This window comes from Scyliorhinus canicula, chromosome 8, assembly GCF_902713615.1.
Source record: "Scyliorhinus canicula chromosome 8, sScyCan1.1, whole genome shotgun sequence".
Lineage (NCBI taxonomy): Eukaryota > Metazoa > Chordata > Chondrichthyes > Carcharhiniformes > Scyliorhinidae > Scyliorhinus > Scyliorhinus canicula.
In genome coordinates, this window is record NC_052153.1 from 91559697 (window position 1) to 91579310 (window position 19614).

The 19614-nt window shown below is 48.0% G+C and overlaps 1 protein-coding gene across 1 annotated transcript in view; it reads right to left on the bottom strand.

The window, feature by feature from the left end:
* Positions 1-19154, bottom strand: part of vps13a (vacuolar protein sorting 13 homolog A) — a 634190-nt gene extending 615036 nt beyond the window's left edge. Inside the window, 1 exon segment of the mRNA XM_038803880.1 lies at positions 18916-19154. Within this exon segment, the coding sequence (XP_038659808.1) occupies positions 18916-19015 (100 nt within the window). The 5' untranslated portion in view covers positions 19016-19154.
* Between the last annotated feature and the right edge of the window lie 460 nt (positions 19155-19614).

The window sequence follows — 19614 nt, forward strand, 5'->3', positions numbered from 1 at the left end:
TAGTGATTCTTTATGATTCTATTTAGTTGCTTCCACCCAAGGGTTTAGTACCTCTGATGTAGGAATAATGAATCACTGTCCACTCGGTATCAGTCCGTCCTTTCTGGCAAGTTCATCTCTGATGGCGAAGAATGTATGGAGCTTATGAGGAAGCGCCCTGGAATAATCAGGCCAGTCTCTCATGATGATGTTGTGCAGTTGTCTTCATGTGATAACCGCATGCAAGGCATCGGAGTTCCTGGATTTTAGAAGAAGACAGCACCACTATCGTCATGTCTATATCGTCTGAAGACCTGCTTGATCTGTAGCGAGTAGGAAGGGTTTAGAAAGGACATAAGCCAAGTACAGCTCCTTAATGACACGGAAATTGTTGCATTGTAGCTTTAACATCATGCGCTGCAGTCGTGCAGACACAGCGTGAAGAGGCTCACCAAGGGTAGTTATGGATGGTTGATTATCAATTTCAACAGTTACAAGACAAGTGAAGTTATGACATTTCGACAGACAAAGACTAAAACGTATAGATCCTTTTCTATTTGAGCATAATGAGTCCCAGTGTCAGTAAAGGCCCTTGATGTAAAGGCTACTGATCAGCCATTCTGGATGCAGACTGCTAAATTCATGCTGATATGAGTACGGGTGCTCAAACCGTTAAAATACTGGGGTGGAGAGGGCCTGAGAAAGTCTGTTGATGACTACTGTGTGGTGCTCTTGCCAATACTATTCAATGTCTTGGTGGAGGACCTGGCAAAGAGGAGGTGCAGTGACCTCAGTGTAACAAGGAATGAACTCAGAAAGACGATTTGCTATCCCAAGGAAATGCACTGGTCCATGGGAATGTTCATCTGTCTGGATCTAGCTTCACGCCATCAGCTGAGTGTAAGTGACCACATAGGGAAACCTAGTTAACCCAGAATCTGCATTTAGCAGGGTTAAACTTTAGATGTATGGTGCGAATTCCATTGAGGACGAGACAAAGATATGCATCAGCTCTTGCATACTATGATCCTAGACTAGGATGCCATCTTAAATGACCCCGCAAGGTTGGCCAGCAAAATTGCTCCATGCACCTCTGGAAGACCTCATTGCCAGTGGAGAACCCATCGGACATACAAAGAAAATGATATCTTAATGTGATTAACTTAGAGGAATTTTCATCTAGCAGGATCTGCTGGAACCTGCATTTCATATCCAGGATGCTGAAAACGTTGGTGTTAGACATGATTATTATCACCTGTTCCATTGTCTAGATAGGGGGGTGAGGTCTGAGCAGCACCTTGTTTAAGTGAATTGGGTCAATACATAATAAAGACAAAATAGTGGATAAACTCTACAGGTCTGGCAGCATCTGTGGAGAGAAACAAACATCTCGGATCCAAGTGCCTCTTCTACAGAGTGGTTTACCCAGCATCTTCTGATTTTATTTCAGATTTTCAGCATCTGCTGTCTTTTGCTTTTATTTGGGTCAAAGCACATCATGACGATGCCATCTTTCTTTACTGCAGCCACCATTGCCGAAAGCCACTCTGTGGCCTCATCTTTGGGAGTTATGATATCCAGTATTGTCATCAGGTGCAGCTCATTGACTAATTTCCACTTCATTGGTACTCTTCTTGGATGGTAGAGTCAACTAGTCTCATGTGGTATATTACGAGCAGCTTACTAATAACATTGCATTTGAAGAGGTTATTGTATTTTACCATTTCTGGATTCTGGTGCTGCACCTCTGCAGAATGTACCTCTGCATAAAGTTGGATGAGCTTGTGTGATGCTGTCCCGAAGACCCAACAGTGGTCTTCCATTCTGGCCGATTATGACTATATGAACCATTCGGTTTTTTAAGAAAATATTTTATTGAGGCATTTATAATTGCAACATTTCAACGTTTTAAACAGAGATCCAACACCCGCAAAAAACCCACAATGATACACCCAACTCCCCCCCAGCCCTAAACCTTAACTACCCATACATTAGAAACCCTGCCCTGAATCATTACTTCCAAGCCTCCCCTTCCCCATGCCCGCTCCCCCCCCCCCCCCCCCCCGCCCCCTGCTGATGGTCAGTTTTCCTTGAAGAAGTCGATGAACGGCTGCCACCTCCGATCAAACCCCTGTAACAAACCCCATAAGGTGAACTTGATTTTCTATAGCCTAAGAAACCGTGCCACGTCACTGACCCAAACCCCTGACTTTGGAGGCTGCGAGTCCCTCCATCCCTGCAAAATCCATCTCTGAGCCACCAGGAAGGCAAAGGCCCGACGTCGGCCTCTCTCCCCCCACCCGGGCTCTCGGATCTTCTGATATTCCAAATATTGCCACTTCTGGACTCGGAATCACCCTATCCTCTAGGACTTCTGACACGACTACATCTGAAAATCCCTGCCAGAATCCCCTCAGCCAAGCCCAAAACTATGTACATGATTCGCAGGACTTCCCTCATACCGCCCACACCTGTCCTCCACCTCCTCAAAAAACCTATACTCATCCAGGCCACAGTGATATGAGCCCTGTGGACCTCTTTGAACTGGATCAGGATCACAACGAGGATGCATTAACTCTCCTCAGGGCCTTCTCCCATAACCCAACTTCCAACTCTCCTCCCAGCTCTTCCTCTTCATCTCCCCAATTGTGACCCCTTCCCACTCCATCAGTGCCTTATATATTTTCGAGACCCTCCCCTCCCCAACCCCTGTTTTAGACAACACCTTAGTGGGAGGCAAGGAAAGCTTGGGACCTAGCTCCGAACAAAATCCCGTACCTGTCGGTACCGGAAATCATTCCCCCCTGGCAACTCAAACTCCTCCTCTAGCTCCTCCAGGCTCAGGAAACCCTCCTCAATGAAGAGATCTCCAAAATCTCTCTATCCCTGCCCGCTGCCACCTCCTGAAGCCCCCCCAGATCGATGACCAGACCAACGCCCCTCCAGTCTCATGTGCTGCCTCCATTGTCCCAACACCCTCAGGGCTGCCACTACCACTGGGCTTGTGGAGTACCGAGCTGGCGAGAACAGCAGAGGTGCCGCTAACAAAGCCTTCAGACTAGTACCCTTGCAAGATGCCACCTCCACTCGCTCTTACACTGACCCCTCTCTCACTACCCATTTCCTAACCAACGATGCATTAGCTGCCTAGTAGTAATTAATTAATAAAGTTCGGAAGGGCCAAGACCCCCTCCCTGCGCCCCCGCTCAAAAAGGACCTTCTTCACCCTCTGAGCTCTTCCTGCTCATATAAAATCAGAGATCACCATATTCATCTTCCTAAAAAATGCCTTGGGATGAAGATTGGAAGACACTGAAACACAAACAGCAATCTCGGGAGGACTGACATTTTCAGTCTGTACCTTCTCCGCCAATGACAGCGGAGCACGTCCCACCTACGGAATTCCCCTTTCATTTGCTCAATCAACCTGCCCAAGTTTAGTTTAAGGAGCTGACCCCAGTCCCTTGCCACTTGAATCCCCAGGTACCTAAAATTCCCTCCCACCACTTTAAACGGCATCTCCCTCAATCTCCTCTACTGCCCCCTTGCCTGGATCGTAAAAACCTCACTCTTGCCCATATTTAGTTTGTAACCTGAGAACCAGCCAAATTCTTCCAGTATCCCCATAATTCCTGCAAACCCCCCCCCCCCCCCCCCCCCCCAAACAGGTCTGTTATATAAAAGGAGTAAATTGTCCGCATACAGCGAGACCCTATGTTCCGCGCCTTCCCCCCCCCCCCCCCCCCCCCCCCCCCCCCCACTTTCCCCCGCCAAATGTTCGATGCTCTCAGCACCATGCCAAAGTCTCTATGGCCAGGGCAAACAGTAGTGGGGAGAGTGGGCACCCGTCTCATCCCCCAGCACAGACTAAAATATTCTAATCCAACCCGGTTTGTCCTTACATTCGCCACCGGTGCTTGATATAGAATCCGCACCCATTCCACAAATCCCTGCCCAAACCCAAACCCTCTCAGCACATCCCACAAGTATTTCCACTCCACCCTATCAAAGGCCTTCGCTGCGTCCATGGCCACCATCACCTTGACTTCACGCCCCTCCGCAGGCATCATTATTACATTTAGGAGCAGTCTAATGTTGGACGTCAGGTGTTGTCCCTTAACAAATCCCATCTGGTCCTCCCCTATTACACCCAGAACACAATCCTCTATGCGTGTGGCCAGGATCTTTGCCAGCAATTTTGCATTTACATTTAACAGGGAGATTGGCCTCTAGGAACCACAGCTGGATCCTTATCCTAGTCAAAATAAGGGAAATCGATGCCTGCGATAAATGTTGGGGGGTGGGGGAGATCACTCCCAGCTGCTTTGACTCATTAAAAGCCTTTACCAGGAGCGGCTCTAACAGCCCGGAAAACATTTTATAAAACTCCACCGGGTATCGATCTGGTCCCGGGGCGCACCCAATCAGTCTATAACCTCTTCAAGCCAGATTGGAGCTCCCAAATCCTCCACCAACTCCTCATCTATCCTCAGGAACTCCAGCTCTCTCAGAAACCGCTTCATCCCCCTTCTCCCCGGCTGGAGGTTCCGATTTATACAATTTACTATAAAACACCAGAAACAAGTCATTTACCCCCGCCAGATCCAAAACATTCCTCCCCCCGTATCTCTCCCTTTCCCAATCTCTCTCACTGCCTCCTGTTTCCTTAGCTGGTGCGCCAGCATCCTGCTGGCTTCTTCCCCATATTCATACACCGCCCCCTTCATCCTCCTCAGCTGTCCCTCTACTTTACCTGTGGACAGGAACCCAAATTCCAACTGCAGTCTCTGACTCTCCTTCAAAAGCCCATCATCCAAAGACTCCACGTACCTCCTGTCCATCTGTAAAATTTTGCCTACCAGTCTGTCCGCAGTGCATCCCAAACCATCCCTGCCGAAACCTCACCCGTGTCACTGATCCCTATATAGCCCATAATGCTCTCCCACCCGCTCGCATATCTCCTCCTCCGCTAACAGCCCCCACATCCAACCTCCATTGCCGGCGCTGGGCCTTTCCCTTGCTAACTTGCAAGTCAACCCAGTGCGGGGTGTGGTCTGACACCACTATTGCTGAATATTCAGCATCTACCACCTCAGCCAGCAGTGTTTTGTCCATCAGAAAGAAGTCTATCCAGGAATACACCTTATGCACATGGGAGTAGAATGAAAACTCCTTACTCCTCAACCTCCCAAATCGGCACCGATCGACCCCCGCTTTGCGCTCCATGAACCCTGAAGTTCTTTTGCCATAACTGAAAACTTCCCAGACCTAGATGTCGACCGATCAAATCTTGGATCAAGGACCATGTTGAAATCTCTCCCCAGATTCAGTCGATGTGAATCTAGGTCTGGGATCTTCCTCAGTACCCGTTTAACAAACTTATCATCCCAGTTTGGGGCATATATATTTACCAATACCACGACCATGCCCTCCAGCTTCCCACAAACCATAACATATCTACCCCCCCCCCCCCCCCCCCCCCGAGTCCGCTTCTATATTCTCCATCTCGAATGCCACCTGCTTATTAACCAAGATCGCCACACCCCTCATCTTAAAGTCCAACCCCAAATGGAACACCTGTTCAACCCATCCCTTCCTTAACCTAATCTGGTCCCCCACCTTCAGATGTGTCTCCTGCAATATGGCCACATCCGCCTTTAGTTGCCTCAAGTGCGCGAACACGCGGGCTCTTTAGACTGGCCCCGAACATTCCACATGACCAGCCTGGTTGGGTGGCACCCCGCCCCTCTCCCCTGCCGATCAACCATAACTTCTCCTAGGCCAGTCTCCGGCCCATGTCCCGCACCTCCCCGGCCCACCCTTGGGCAACTACTGTCAGCAACCCTCCTCCTCTTCTTTGAAAGTCCCTCCCCATCGGCAGTATACTCCCTCTCTCTGCCCAAGATCCCCACTCCTCCTCCCGTCTCTACCCCCCCCCCCCCCCCAAACATCGAACCTCAGCTCACCCCCCTCTTTGCTTCTGTGAACTAGCCCACCCAGCTGACCTGGCAGCCCATGGCGCCCAGCATCCTACACCCCACTGATTTCCCATCCCCCTGCTCTTAGTGCAAACAGTCAAAACAAAGGCAAGAAGTAAAAACAATCCCTCCCAAGGCCCGAACAAAAAGACCCACCCCTCATCCCTTAACGAAGGATCGTATACCGGCCTAACCCCAACCAAAACCGAAAAACGGAAAAGAAAAACAAAAGAAATCCAAACAACATAAACCCAGTTTTTCACAATATAGTTCAGTTCGCCTCAATCAAAGTTCAAGATCATCCTTCTCCTGCCAGTCCATTCTTCTTGATAACGTCCGCTGCCTCCTCCACCAAGCCAAAGTACAACTCCTGGCCCCTATAGGCGGGCCGGGTACAGTAGTCCGAACATTATGCCCTTCTTGATCTTATTAAAGCTCGCCCTCCTCTTCGCCAGCTCTGCCCCCAGGTACACCCAAATCTCATTGTCTTCCCAAGTGCATCGCCTCGCCTGCCTAGCCCACCTCATGATGCGTTCCTTGTCGAGGAACCGATGCAATCACACCACCATCGCCCTCGGCGGTTCACCCCCCTGGGGTTTGCACATCAGTGCCCTGTGGGCCCGATCCACCTCGCAACAGTTGGTCAAACAGACCTTCCCCAAGCAACTTCTCCAGCATCTTCACAACGCACGTCCCTGCATCCGATCCTTCGATTCCCTCCGGCAGACCCACGATCCAAACGTTCTGCCTCCGAGAACAGTTCTCCAGGTCCTCCACCTTCTCCATCAGTCACTTCTGCTGGTCATGCATCAGCCCAATCTCTGCTGCCATCGAGGTGGACTGCTCCCCCACATACTCCTCCAGCCTCTGGATCGCCTGTCCCTGGGCTTTCAGTCTCATCTCCACACAATCAACCACTGCCTTGATCGAGTCCACCGCCCGGGCCAGGTACTCCGCCGTTTCCTTCCGCAGTTGGGTGAACTGAACTCATTCAGGAAGCTCACCAACTGGTCCATCGACCACTGAGCCAGTAAGGCCAGACCCTGCACATCCGCCATCTCAAAGTACGTTGTCTGCTTCTCATTCGCCTCAACCAACTGGTTTGCTTTTTTCCAGGCACTTCTGGACCGCAGCTCCATAAACTAGGGGTCACTCTCCTCACCTCTGTACGTTTTGTCTTACAAATTTCTTGCGACAAACCAGCGTAAGGGCCACAAAAAGACCACCATGAGCGGGAGCTGCCAAATATGCGACCACTCTCCACCCGTGGCCACCACCGGAGGTACCGACTATATGAAACATTCTGATCGACTATGAAACTTGAAACTGCTGTGTGCAATCCTCACTTTTAATGTGGATGATTTGTTTGTCATAGACCACAAGATGCACCTGGGTATTGGGGTAATTACTGCATATTCATTTAGTTCCCATAGCATTTCGCTGGGCAATATGTTACACTTTACTCCAGTGTCAATCTTTACCTTAAGTTTTTGCGTTGCTGTAAATCCGGTTTAGGATGGTGAAGATCTCACTCTTTTCTGTGACAGTGCCGACACTCTCTCTGGAGGCTCAGTGGTTTCATTGCTCTGGCTGAACTCCAGTTTGTTCACTTTGCTGACCCTACTAACCTTGAAGAACTGACCAGCTACAATGTGACTCTTGTCAAAGGAAAGCTGCTGTGATTTCGATCTGCAAGATTTGCAAAATTATTCCACTTTCCAAGGTTTACCATAAGCCAATATTCTGCTCTGTCCCAAGGGTGATGGCCACGACAGTTGGGGCAAGGCGTTACTTGTACCACAAAAACTTCTGTTTCCTGCCTAAACTCCTTACCACTTTATTCAGACTCTGGTTTCCTCCCACAGTCCAAAGATGTGCAGGTTAGGTGGATTGGCCATTAAGTGTCCGAAAAGGTTAGGTGGGGTTACTGGGTTACGGGAGTAGGTTGGGAGTTTAAGTAGGGTGCTCTTAGTAGGGTGCTCTTTCCAAGGGGCGTTACAAACCCGATGGGCCGAGTGGCCTCCTTCTGCACTGTAAATTTAATGAAAAGCTATGTCAGATCTTTGGCTTGTAGAGTTGAACCCATGCATGTGAGCCTCATATTCTTCACTGGCAGGCAAATGTTCTCAAACATTTTCTAAGATTACTTCAGCGTCCTCTTTCTCCTTCTCCATTTGAAAGTCAAATGATTAAAACTTCTCAACGACCTTGGGATCCGCCAGATTTAGAAGGTTCAAGCTTGTACCTTTTTGATTTGTCCAAGAGTGCAGCACAGCAATATATATGCCATTCCTTGTCAAACTTGGTTCAGTTGTCCTCAAAATGTTTATTAATCGAATACAAGCGGGTCAATGCGGCGAACCCCTGGTGCATTCCTGCCAACTCCTAACGTCATGTAGATGTGCTGGGTTCCAAAGACTGGCGATTAAGGATTATAACAAACAAACATTTGCTTATTCACTAGTCTGAGCAGCTCTTCCATGTTTGTATTCTGTCTGTGCTTCGGGGAGAACCTCCACTCTTCTGTCACATGACCTCTTAAATAACCAGTCGACATCAACTTTTTTGACTCATTCTATAATGATCAGAAAATAAGAGCAGGGCCAGGTCACTCAGCCAATCAAGCCTGCTTCACCATTTAATAAGATCATGGTTCCTCTGATTATGGTCACTACTCCATTTTCTTGTCTGCTCCATAACCCTCAACTCTGAAAAATCTGTCCAACTCAATCTTGAATACAGTCAATGACCCTGCCTCTCTGTAAGAAATTTACAACACTTCAGCAGTCAAGGGCATTCAGCCTCTGATCTCCGGGTAAGCATTCTCCAAGCATTCTTCAGGACACGCGACAGCGCAGAATCGCCGAGCAGAAACTTATAGCCAAGTTCCGCACACGACTGCGGCCTCAACCGGGACCTGGGATTCATGTCGCATTACATTCATCCCCCACCATCTGGCCTGGGCTTGCGAAATCCTATCAACTGTCCTGGCTTGAGACAATTCACACCTCTTTAACCTGGGGTTACCCCTATCTCTGGATCTGTAAAGACTGAATTACCTGCAAATGCTCGCATTCTAAGCATTGTCTGGCATCTTTGAATTTGTCTATATATATGTTTCTGGAACATACCTCTTCATTCACCTGAGGAAGGAGCAGTGCTCCGAAAGCTAGTGTTTGAAACAAACATGTTGGACTTTAACCTGGTGTTGTAAGACTTCTTACTGTGCTCACCCCAGTCCAACGCTGGCATCTACACATCCTGCCTCTCTGGTAAGAGACTTCCAAAGGCTAACAACAAGAAAAAAATCTTTATCTCAGTCTTAAACGGGAGAACCCTTTTTTTTAAGCTGTGCCCCCTAGTTCTAGATTCCCCCATGAGGGAAAACGTCTTCTCAACATCCATTATACCAAGGTTCCTCGCAATCTATGTTTGAATAAGGCTACATTTCATTTTTATAAATGCCATTGAGCACAGGCCCAACCAGCACAACATTCCTTCATCACAATAATCAGCAGAGTGAACCTTCTCTGCTTCCAATACAATCTTTTCAGCTCACACGTATGCATTGAACACAGGATACGTGTTGCCAGCAATCTCAACTAGCTAGTCAAGCTTGCAGAAGCCTAGTAAGTCCCAGATATTTGTCATGATATTTGTTTGCAACTCTCAGACCTGGTGGGCAGCAGAGGGCTATAGGGATCTTGAGGGTATTTGGCTGGTTTTCGGGGTACAAATTGAACATGGGGAGGAGCGAGGTGTTCTCAATCAATGCTAGCCGGCAGGAGAAGGTTAGGAGAGTTGCCATTCCAGGTGGTGGGGCAGGTTTTCGGCATCTGAGAATCCAGGTAGCGCGGAGCTGGGCCCAGCTACATAAATTGAACTTGGCATGACTGGTAGAAGGTTTGAAGGCAGATTTCAAGAGTGGGGGTGGGGTGGGATCTGTTGTCACTGTTGCTGTCAATGGCTGGGCTCGTGCAGAGAGTTAAAATGACAGTGTTGCCAGGTTCTTGTTTGTGTTCCAAAACTTCTCCATCTGTCGCTACTCCGCTCCGAGGTCCCCACCTGCTTCAAGAAGACTACCATCACACCGGTGACAAAGAAAAACCAGGCAACGTGCCTCAATGACCACCGTCCGGTGGCCCTGACTTCAGTCGTGATGAAGTGCGTTGAGAGGTAGGTCATGAAGCACATCACCTCCATACTCCCAGAACGCCTTGATCCACTGCAATTCGCATCCCACCACAACTCGTCCACAACATCTCCCTGGCCCTACACACATCCCTAGAGCATCCCGACAACAAGGACTCCTACATCAGACTCATATTTATTGACGACAGCTCCGCCTTCAACACCATAATCCCAGCCAACCTCATATCAAAGCTCCAAAACCTAGGACTTGGCGCCTCACTCTGCAACTGGATTCTCGACTTTCTGACCTACAGACCACAATCAGTAAGAATAAACAACAACACCTCCTCCACAATAGGAGTAATTCGGCACGTAGCATCAACGAATAATGCCCTGATTTGGCCCGTAAGAAAACCAGATGGTTCATGGCGACTGACCATCGATTATAGGGAATTAAACATAGTAACTCCGCCAGCAACTCCCACCGTTGCCACGGGTCCCGAGACCATGTTAAAACAGGGACTTCAGTCAAAATTTTTCACGGTTTTGGACATTAGCAATGGCTTTTGGTTCATTCCATTGGACAAAATGTGCCAATACAAATTTGCGTTCACTTTCCCGGGACAGCAGTACACGTGGACATGCCTTCCACAAGGCTTCCGCAACTCCCCCTCCAGTTTTTAAAGACAACTGGCGAACGGATTAGCAAAATTGCCCCGACCTGAATGCCTCGTTCAGTATGTGGACAGCTTGCTCCTCGACTGACACCAAGGAAGAGCACATTTCGGCAGGCAGCCAAGTTAGCAGCCATTGCTTACATTGTGCAGCACCCAGATTTGTTCCCGACACCAGCAGACATATATTCAGACAGTTTGTACGTCTGCAACAGCTTGACAGAATTCCTGCCTTTGTGGGAATCTAGAGAATTTATATCCGCAGACAGAAAACCCCTACCCTCAGCGCCATTACTCAAACACATTCTCCAGACAGTGAAAGGTAGAAAATACGGAATCATAAAAGTTAGAAGCCACCACCGTTCCTCCCCACCCGGTAACGTGAAAGCAGACGCCCTAGCGAAAGCAGGCTCACGACATGGCCACTTTTGGCAACCCCCCGAGAGTGCCCCAGTACACGCGGTCCAGGTCTCACAGACCAACATTCAAGATTTAGCCCAGGCACAAAAAGATGATGAGACACTAAAGGAAATTTTAAAAGGAGACTTCCCAGCCCCCCAAAATACTTTCACGATCCATGAGGGAATCGTTTTAAAGGATGGTATTATGTGGACCCCACCCAGGACAGGAACCAGATTATTTGCCAATTCCATGACAGACACGGACACCAAGGGATAGATTCCACCCTTGCCGACCTCAGACCTCTCTGCTGGTGGCCCAATTTAAAAACTGACGTAACCCATTTCATTGAGAATTGCTTGATTTGCGCCTAGAACAACCCGGACAGATTTGCAAAGAAAGGTCAGCTAAGACACACCCACCCTGTTAATGGCCCATGGACAAACTTGCAGTTAGACTGTATTGGTCCCCTCCCCCCTCCTGCAGATATGGCTACAAATGTGTGTTGGTCGTCATCGACGCATTCACGAAATGGGTAGAAGCATTCCCTTCAAGAACAAACACTTCCAAAGCAACGGCAAAAATTCTAACCGAACACATTTTCAATAGATGGGGACACCCCGGAGTATTGAGTCGGACCAAGGTTCGGACTTCACAGGCAGAGTTATGAAAAATGTCCTAACGATTTCTGGCATAAAACAGAAGTTTTACATTGCCGCTGGACTGCGGGTGATAGGCAATGTGGAACGCACAAATCGGACCCTAAAGGCAACACTTAGGAAGATGGTACAGCAGCATAATACGACATGGGACACAGCACTCCCATTCGCACTGATGTTTATTAGAAACATGGTGTCAAGTTCAACACCCCCCATATCCTCATGACCGGACGACCCATGAAGGATATCGAGTATTTATTTGGACTTGATTTGGCCAGCCCCACAGTCACCGCCCTTACCACGAAAAAGCGGTCCAAAACATGATGGAGAATATTAAAACAGCACAGCTCGCTGCAGCTGTTCGACTCAGCACTAGAAGAAAGCAGAGTAAGGCCTGCTTTGATAAGACAGTACATCCAACAGAGTATACAGTTGGACAGCAAGTCATAATCTCCCTGTACAATCCTAGTTCATTCCTCTCCCCTAATTTGCAGGACCTACTCAATTTCCGATAAAGTAAGCCCCTCAGTTTACAAGATCACACATCCTAATGGAAAATCAGGATGGTTCCATATAAACCAGTTTAAGGTTTATGGAATGCAGTGCAGCCACTCACACCACATCTCACTGGCAATGGCAGACAACGGAGACCCGCCCACCGACAACCTAATCCAGCCCTCCCCCAGCCAGGACAGCACGTCCACAGACATGACCTTGACTCCACCCCCAGAGTCCAAATTCACCCTCACACTTGATTACTAGTGATAGCAATAGCGACAACAACAGCACAACGGATACCCTTGATACTCCCGACCAATGGAAAAACAGACCAGGCCCCAGTCACTACAGCCCCAGTGACACCGACCACGATATGTTCGGCCCCACGGACACAATCTATTTGCCGTTACAAGAACCTGACCAACCACCCAACGATAGCGACACCCCCCTTACCCCTACCGCCCTACAGAATACGAAACATTGGCACCACGACAATTCCTGTTGTCTGACACGGAACGACGAGATGGACCCCACATCGGCCCACGCTGCATTGGCACTGAAACTCCAGGCACAAGTTTAGCACCCGGGAGATGGTGATGACTCAGTGTCGGATTCCCACCTGCTAACCCCTTTGAGACCCTTTTTGGAATGGAACCTTGAGGTGTCCAGATGATGAAAGAAAGGAACCGATTGAGATTTGCAATGTCCTACTCCCTGATGGAACCTGCCCGCTTTCTTCTTTAGTTTGTTTTTTTAATGCTGAATGTTCTCTCTCTTGTCCTATTTTGGTTTTCGATCTCACGAAAATTTCTTGATACAGTTACAACTACTCCTCTGATGCCACATGGCAGTTGAAGGCACAAGTTTGCTGAAAGTCCATACATGCTCAAATTCTTACCGCTCTTGGAAGGTCACTCAGGCAGTGGAGTAATGACACTGATCCCCGCCCTGCCTGGGGACCCCCTATATATTTGGTCAGCCAAGCTTGGGTAGTGAAGCAATGGCACTGATCACCGCCCTACCCGGGGATTCCACCCATTCTTGTCTTGTCGCAGCTGAAACGCACCCCATTCGGAAAGTTCTTTTCGAAACTCTTTTGCTCTCCTTTTTAAAACTGGTTTAAAGAATGCACTTTGCCACAACTTTTGTTCCCTTTCCGAAGACCCTTGGGTTGCTATCCCCCACCTGCTATTTACATGATCAAACACTTGGTTGAAACGGGTTTGCACTGGATGGAGAAATTGTCTGCCCACTCAGCCCATCAAACACAGGCTGTTATGCTTGTGCCCCCAGGAAGATACGAATATACCAGAAGACAGAGGAAGATACAGACAAGATGAAGACGAACCTGATGATCTGCATCATGATCGTCATTGGATCAATACAGTTGCGCGCGTTACCCGCCCCTACACCCCTCACCACACAGGCCCTAAACATGACCACCCAACACGACACCCCCAGCCCGGACACTACACCACACATAGACACAGCCACTGACACCCCCCACATAGTGTGATATCATAAAATGGTACTCCCTTTCGTACACAGTAGAAGCCCTATTGGTTATAGCTATACTTTGCAGTGTCATCCAGACGATCAGACTTCGGAAATGGCGAAGGAGAGCCTCCCACCCTCCAGTACACACTCAGAGCCCCTTTCCTCGGACTCCAGCAAACCCCACACTCTTTCTGAACTTTTTCCTCCCTAATAAATTCTGCGGTTTGTTTTTAATAACGTTACTTTCTCTGTAAATTGACATTAGTGTAAAGTAGGAATGTGATGCTGCTATTGTTTATTTTGTATTATGATACAAGTTATTTGGTTATTAGATAGCAGCATGAGTGTAGTTTAGTTAAGGACAGTTAGAGGTTCCTCTTTTTGTGTAAAGAGACTGAAATTAATTATTGAATATTATAGTGCCCCCTTACAATTTTTAGAGATATGTGTTGTATTAGGGAAAACTTAGGTAAATGTTTTGATCCATAGGACAGAGTAGGATAGAACCTGTCCTTGAATGGGGGTACCCGGCACATCAGAGAACAGGAGACGATTTAGTAGTGTGATCGTTCGCGTTGAGGATCAAGAGGACGGACTGTAGCCATCTGGGATGGCCACTTACAATAAGGAACATGGACGGTTGCAAAGTATAACGGGAAAAATGGACAATGCAAGGTTCAGGCAAGCTCAGATCCTGAATGTATATTTGTGAGCGAAGAATCCAGATGGTATAGAAACCCCCAACCGATTAGTATTTTGATGGCCCATCTCCGTCAAAGGACTGATACTTGAGCAACCGATACAATCCCAGACATTTTGGCGCCACTCCCTGTACTCAGGAAGCGTAAACAACAGGGTCAATGACCGCTGAGAACAACCCAGCCATCAAGGCACCTACCCCTTCATTGGTTCAAATCAAACACAGTGATCAAGAATTACCTAATTAGTGGGGTCCAAACTGAAGGACCACCCAAAAGAGCGCAAAATCCCCCAAGGATAAAAAGAGAGACCACCATGTGTTTGGCCTCTCTTGGACCTGGCGCTCCGGCAACATCTACTTCCGATTGTAGCACCACCAGATGCAAGGTCAAGTTCAATCCCCGCTACCAGACGGATAAGGCCAGCTGAGCAGCAGTTACTTCTACAGACCCGATAGATTCAAACAACGGCCACTGTTCCTCTGACCTAAGCCTGGTGCCTGAAGTTAAGTACAGGTTGTCATAGTTGATAGGTGTAGTTTAACTAGTAGTGTCTATGTTGCATGATTAATTGTGTGTGGAAATAAAGTACCCTTGCTCTTGAAATAACTAACTGGTGTTTGGCTCTTCGATCGATATCGGGTTGAACCTTGTGGTGGTATCATTTGATACCTGCCGACTCTGAGCAATATAATATCGATATCCAAAGAAAAAATGGCAACCTCATTGATTGCCATATTTACAGTAGGTTAAAAAAAGGCAACAAGATGCACCATAGAAAGCATCCTATCTGGCTGCATCACAGCCTGGTATGGCAACTGCTTGGCCCAAGACCGCAAGAAACTTCAGAGAGTCGTGAACACAGCCCAGTCCATCACACACGCCTGCCTCCCATCCATTGATTCCACCTACACCTCCTGCCGCCTGGGGAAAGCGGGCAGCATAATCAAATTCCCTTCCCACCTGGCTTACTCACTCTTCCAACTTCTTCCATCGGGCAGGAGATGCAGAAGTCTGAGAACACGCACGAACAGACTCAAAAACCGCTTCTTCCCCACTGTTACCAGACTCCTAAACGACCCTCTGATGGACAACCTCATGCCGGTGCTTATGTAGTTACATTGTATACCTTGTGTTGCCCTATTATGTATTTTCTTTTTTTCCTTCTCTTTTCATGTACTTAATGATCTGTTGAGCTGCTTGCAGAAAAATACTTTTCACTGTACCTCGGTACACGTGACAATAAACAAATCCAATCTAATCTATGTTCCCAAGTCCTTTCTCAGGAAGGTGAACTGGATAATCATGGGATTTGTGTGGGCGGGGAAGATCCTGGGGACGGGAGGGCTGGCGTTGCCGGGTTTAATTAATTATTATTGGGTGGCGAACATCACAATGATGAGGAAATGAGCAGTGGAGGAGGGGTCGGTGTGGGGCAGATGGAGGCGGCGTTGTGTAGGGGAACGGGTTTGTGTGCACTGTTGTTGACACCTGTTCTCGCCAGCCAAGTACTCGGTGAGCCCAGTGGTGATTTCGGTGTTGGGGTGTGGAACCAGTGGAGGCAGCATTTTGGGTTGGAGGGCATGTCGGTCTGGGCATTGATATGTGGGAATCAGAGGTTTGTGCCAGTGGGGTAGGACATGAGATTCCAGGGGTGGCGGCAGGTGGGAATAGTGTACTTTAGGGACTTGTTTATAGTGGGCAGGCTTGCAAGGCTGGAGGAGTTGGAGGAAACATATGAGCTTCCCAAGGGGAATGGTTTTAGGTACCTGCAGGTGAGTGATTTCATGAGGAGAGAAGTGCCATTCTTCCTGGGGCTGCCACCTCTGGTGTTGCAGGACAAGTTGTTATTGGAGGATGATATTGGGGAGGGGAAGGTGTTGGATATCTATAGTCAATTGATGGAGATGGAGGGCTCTCTTGTGGAGGAGATTAGCGCAAATAGGAAGAGGAGTTGGGAGGGGAGGTGCAGGCCGGGACGCGGAAAGAGGCCTTGCGGAGGTTGAATGCAGCATCGTCATGGGCCGATATAGCTCAATGGGCTGGGCAGCTGGTTTGTAATGCAGAACAAGGCCAGCAGCGCGGGTTCAATTCCCGTACTGGCTTACCCGAACAAGCGCCGGAATGTGATGACTCGGGGCTTTTCACAGTAACTTCATACTTGTAACAATAAAAGATTATTTTATTTTTTATTCATGTGCGAGATTAAGCCTCAGCAGGATAAGGTGCTGTCGAAGGACAAAATAGGGGAGGGGAAGGTGTTGGAAGTCTACAGGGGGTTGATAGAGTGGGAGGGAGCCTTGGTGGAGGATAAAGAGGAAATGAGAGGACAAGCTGCGAGGAGTGGTGGGGGCCGAGACGTGGGCGGCAGCCTTGCAGAGGGTTAATGCGTCCTAATCACGTGTGAGGTTAAGCCTCATCCTGTTTAAGGTGGTGCGTAAGGCTCATTTGATGGTGACGAGGATGAGTAGGTTCTTTGAGAGGGTAGAGCATAGGTGTGGGTGATACGCGAGGGGACCCGTGAATCATGCCCACATGTTCTGGGCATGTTGAGACGGAGGGGGTTCTGGCAGGGGTGCTCAGACGTGATGTCCGAGGTGCTGGGTATGGAGGTGATTCTGAGTCCAGAGTTGGCGATATTTGGGGTCACAAGACTTTGGAGTCCAGAGCTGAGAGAGGCCGATGTTTTGGCCTTTGCCTCCCAGATATCCCAGAGACGGATTTTGCTAAGGTGGCAGGAGTTGGGAGCTGCCTAAGGCACGAGTGTGGGTGAGCGACCTAGCAGAATTCCTGAGGCCAGAGAAGGTCAAGTTCACTTTGAGGGGGTCAGCAGAGGGGCTCACCCGTTGGTGGAAACTGTTTATTGATTTCTTTAAAGAGGTTTAGGGGTGGGGGGGGTAAGTGGGTTAAAATGTGAAGGTGGGATGTTAAGGTGGGGTTGGTGTCAGAGGAGCAGGTGGAGTGTGGTTGTTTGTTGTTTACTAAACAGTTTTGTTGTTCTTCTGATTCTTTTGGTATATGAAAATGCCTTGAATAAAATAATAATGAACTTTTCCTGTTTAGTGCTGGCCCAGAAGACATTATAATCTGCTTAAAACATTCAGCAGTCCTTGCCCTTTCTCTGGTATTAGTATCAATGATAGCAATGTTTTAAACATATTACTTCTCAGTCAATGGTCCACGGCAATCAATATAGCAATATTAGTTTATAACACGATAAAGATAAACAACTGAAAAGAACGAAGCACAACACAAAGCTAAAATGAAACCAAAACTGCAAGAAATTGGATTGCAGCCTCAAACTAATCAATCCTTGCTTTCAAAGTTTACAACTTTAGGTTATATGCATTCTTCAAAGTTGCTACTGGCTAGTTAATATGAGAATGTTTATGTGTATGTTTCTTTCCCCCAATTGATCCAGTGCTGCAATTTTATTTCAACTTCTGCCTTTACAAAAGAATGAAGTGTATACACAACGGCATTTAAATTAATCCATCATATTGTGCACATTGAAGCATAAAAACAGGAATGAACAGACATTGTGCAGGCAACTATATAGTATATGGGCTACATGTTTCAAGCATAGCCCATGGTGGACGACATGTTTCCAGCATAGTCCAGGGTGGGCGACATGTTTCCAGCATAGCCCAGGGTGGGCGACATGTTTCCAGCATAGCCCAGGGTGGGCGACATGTTTCCAGCATAGCCCAGGGTGGGCGACCTGTTTCCAGCAGAGCCCATGGTGGGCGACATGTTTCCAGCATAGCCCATGGTGGCCGACATGTTTCCAGCATAGCCCATAGTGGGCGACATGTTTCCAGCATAGCCCATGGTGGGCGACATGTTTCCAGCATAGCCCATGGTGGGCGACATGTTTTCAGCATACCCCATGGTGGGCGACATGTTTAAAGCATACCCCATTTGGGCAACATGTTAAATGCATACCCCATGTTGGGTGACATGTTTAAAGCATACCCTATGTTAAGTTCAAGCCCTGTGTCAAATTTAATTGCGAGCAGTAATATGTCACTAATGCACATACAGTAGCTAAAATTTGAAATGATCTGACCATAAAGCCAAGCAATATTGTGGATAGCATTTGCACAACAATCTACTTGCAGCTTTGCAACAGCCATTAAACATTTTAATAACCAATGTGCAAAACAATGACATTTCTCAGGTGATTGCAGACCACTTAAAATCAATTGTTTTTTTTTAAATAACAGAATTGTCTGCTATGGTGCATTTTACTGCAGGATCCTAGTGGGTGGGTCACTCCCAATCGCCAGGGTGCCGAGATCCACACCCAGTGACAGCAGCTGCTCACGCAGGTACTTGTCAAACACCCAAACGTTATATGGATACCGTATATAAAACTGAGACTCTAGATCATAAACTATACCTCCCCAAATTCCTAATTGCAACTGTGAGCTGTCCACGTTCACCACGTAATCTCCCAAGAAACGGTTCAAAACGTCGACCACTAAAGACTCGAACACCATCGTCTCCCGATCACCATTCTCGGCCCGGCTGCAGCCGCCGCCTCTTTTCAGCGCGAGCGACGAGCACTCGAACCAAATTAAAGGATTCAAAAGAAAACGATCGCCCAGCGAACCGGAACTAGCGCGAGCCGCGCTGCCTCACTCCCTTTAATAGCGACGCGCTCATTGACGCTCACGGCAGCTTTGGTAACCCATTTTGGAAGGGACGTGCGCGTTCACGTTGGGCGCGTCACTTTGGGCCTCTGCTCGCTCCCGCACCTGCCAATGCCAGACGGGGTGAGCGAGGGAGCAGTTTGGAGTTAATGCTGTAAAAATTAGTTCGTCATCGTGGCCAGGCTTTGGTTTTTTTTGTAAATGTAGCACTTCTTCACCACTGTGGAGCACATATCCTCAATCGGAAGGGGAGGATTAAAAACAAGAAACACTTATTTGCAGTCAGTTTCATTTTTGATCAGCAAATTCCAAGGGCAATTGATTTTCCAGGCTCAGCAGTTTACAGGAAGATAGTTGTCATCTATTTTAAATCAAGCAAAATGAGCGGTTGCTGCTATGAAGTGTATAATAATAATCTTTAGTAGTGTCACAAGTCGGCTTACATT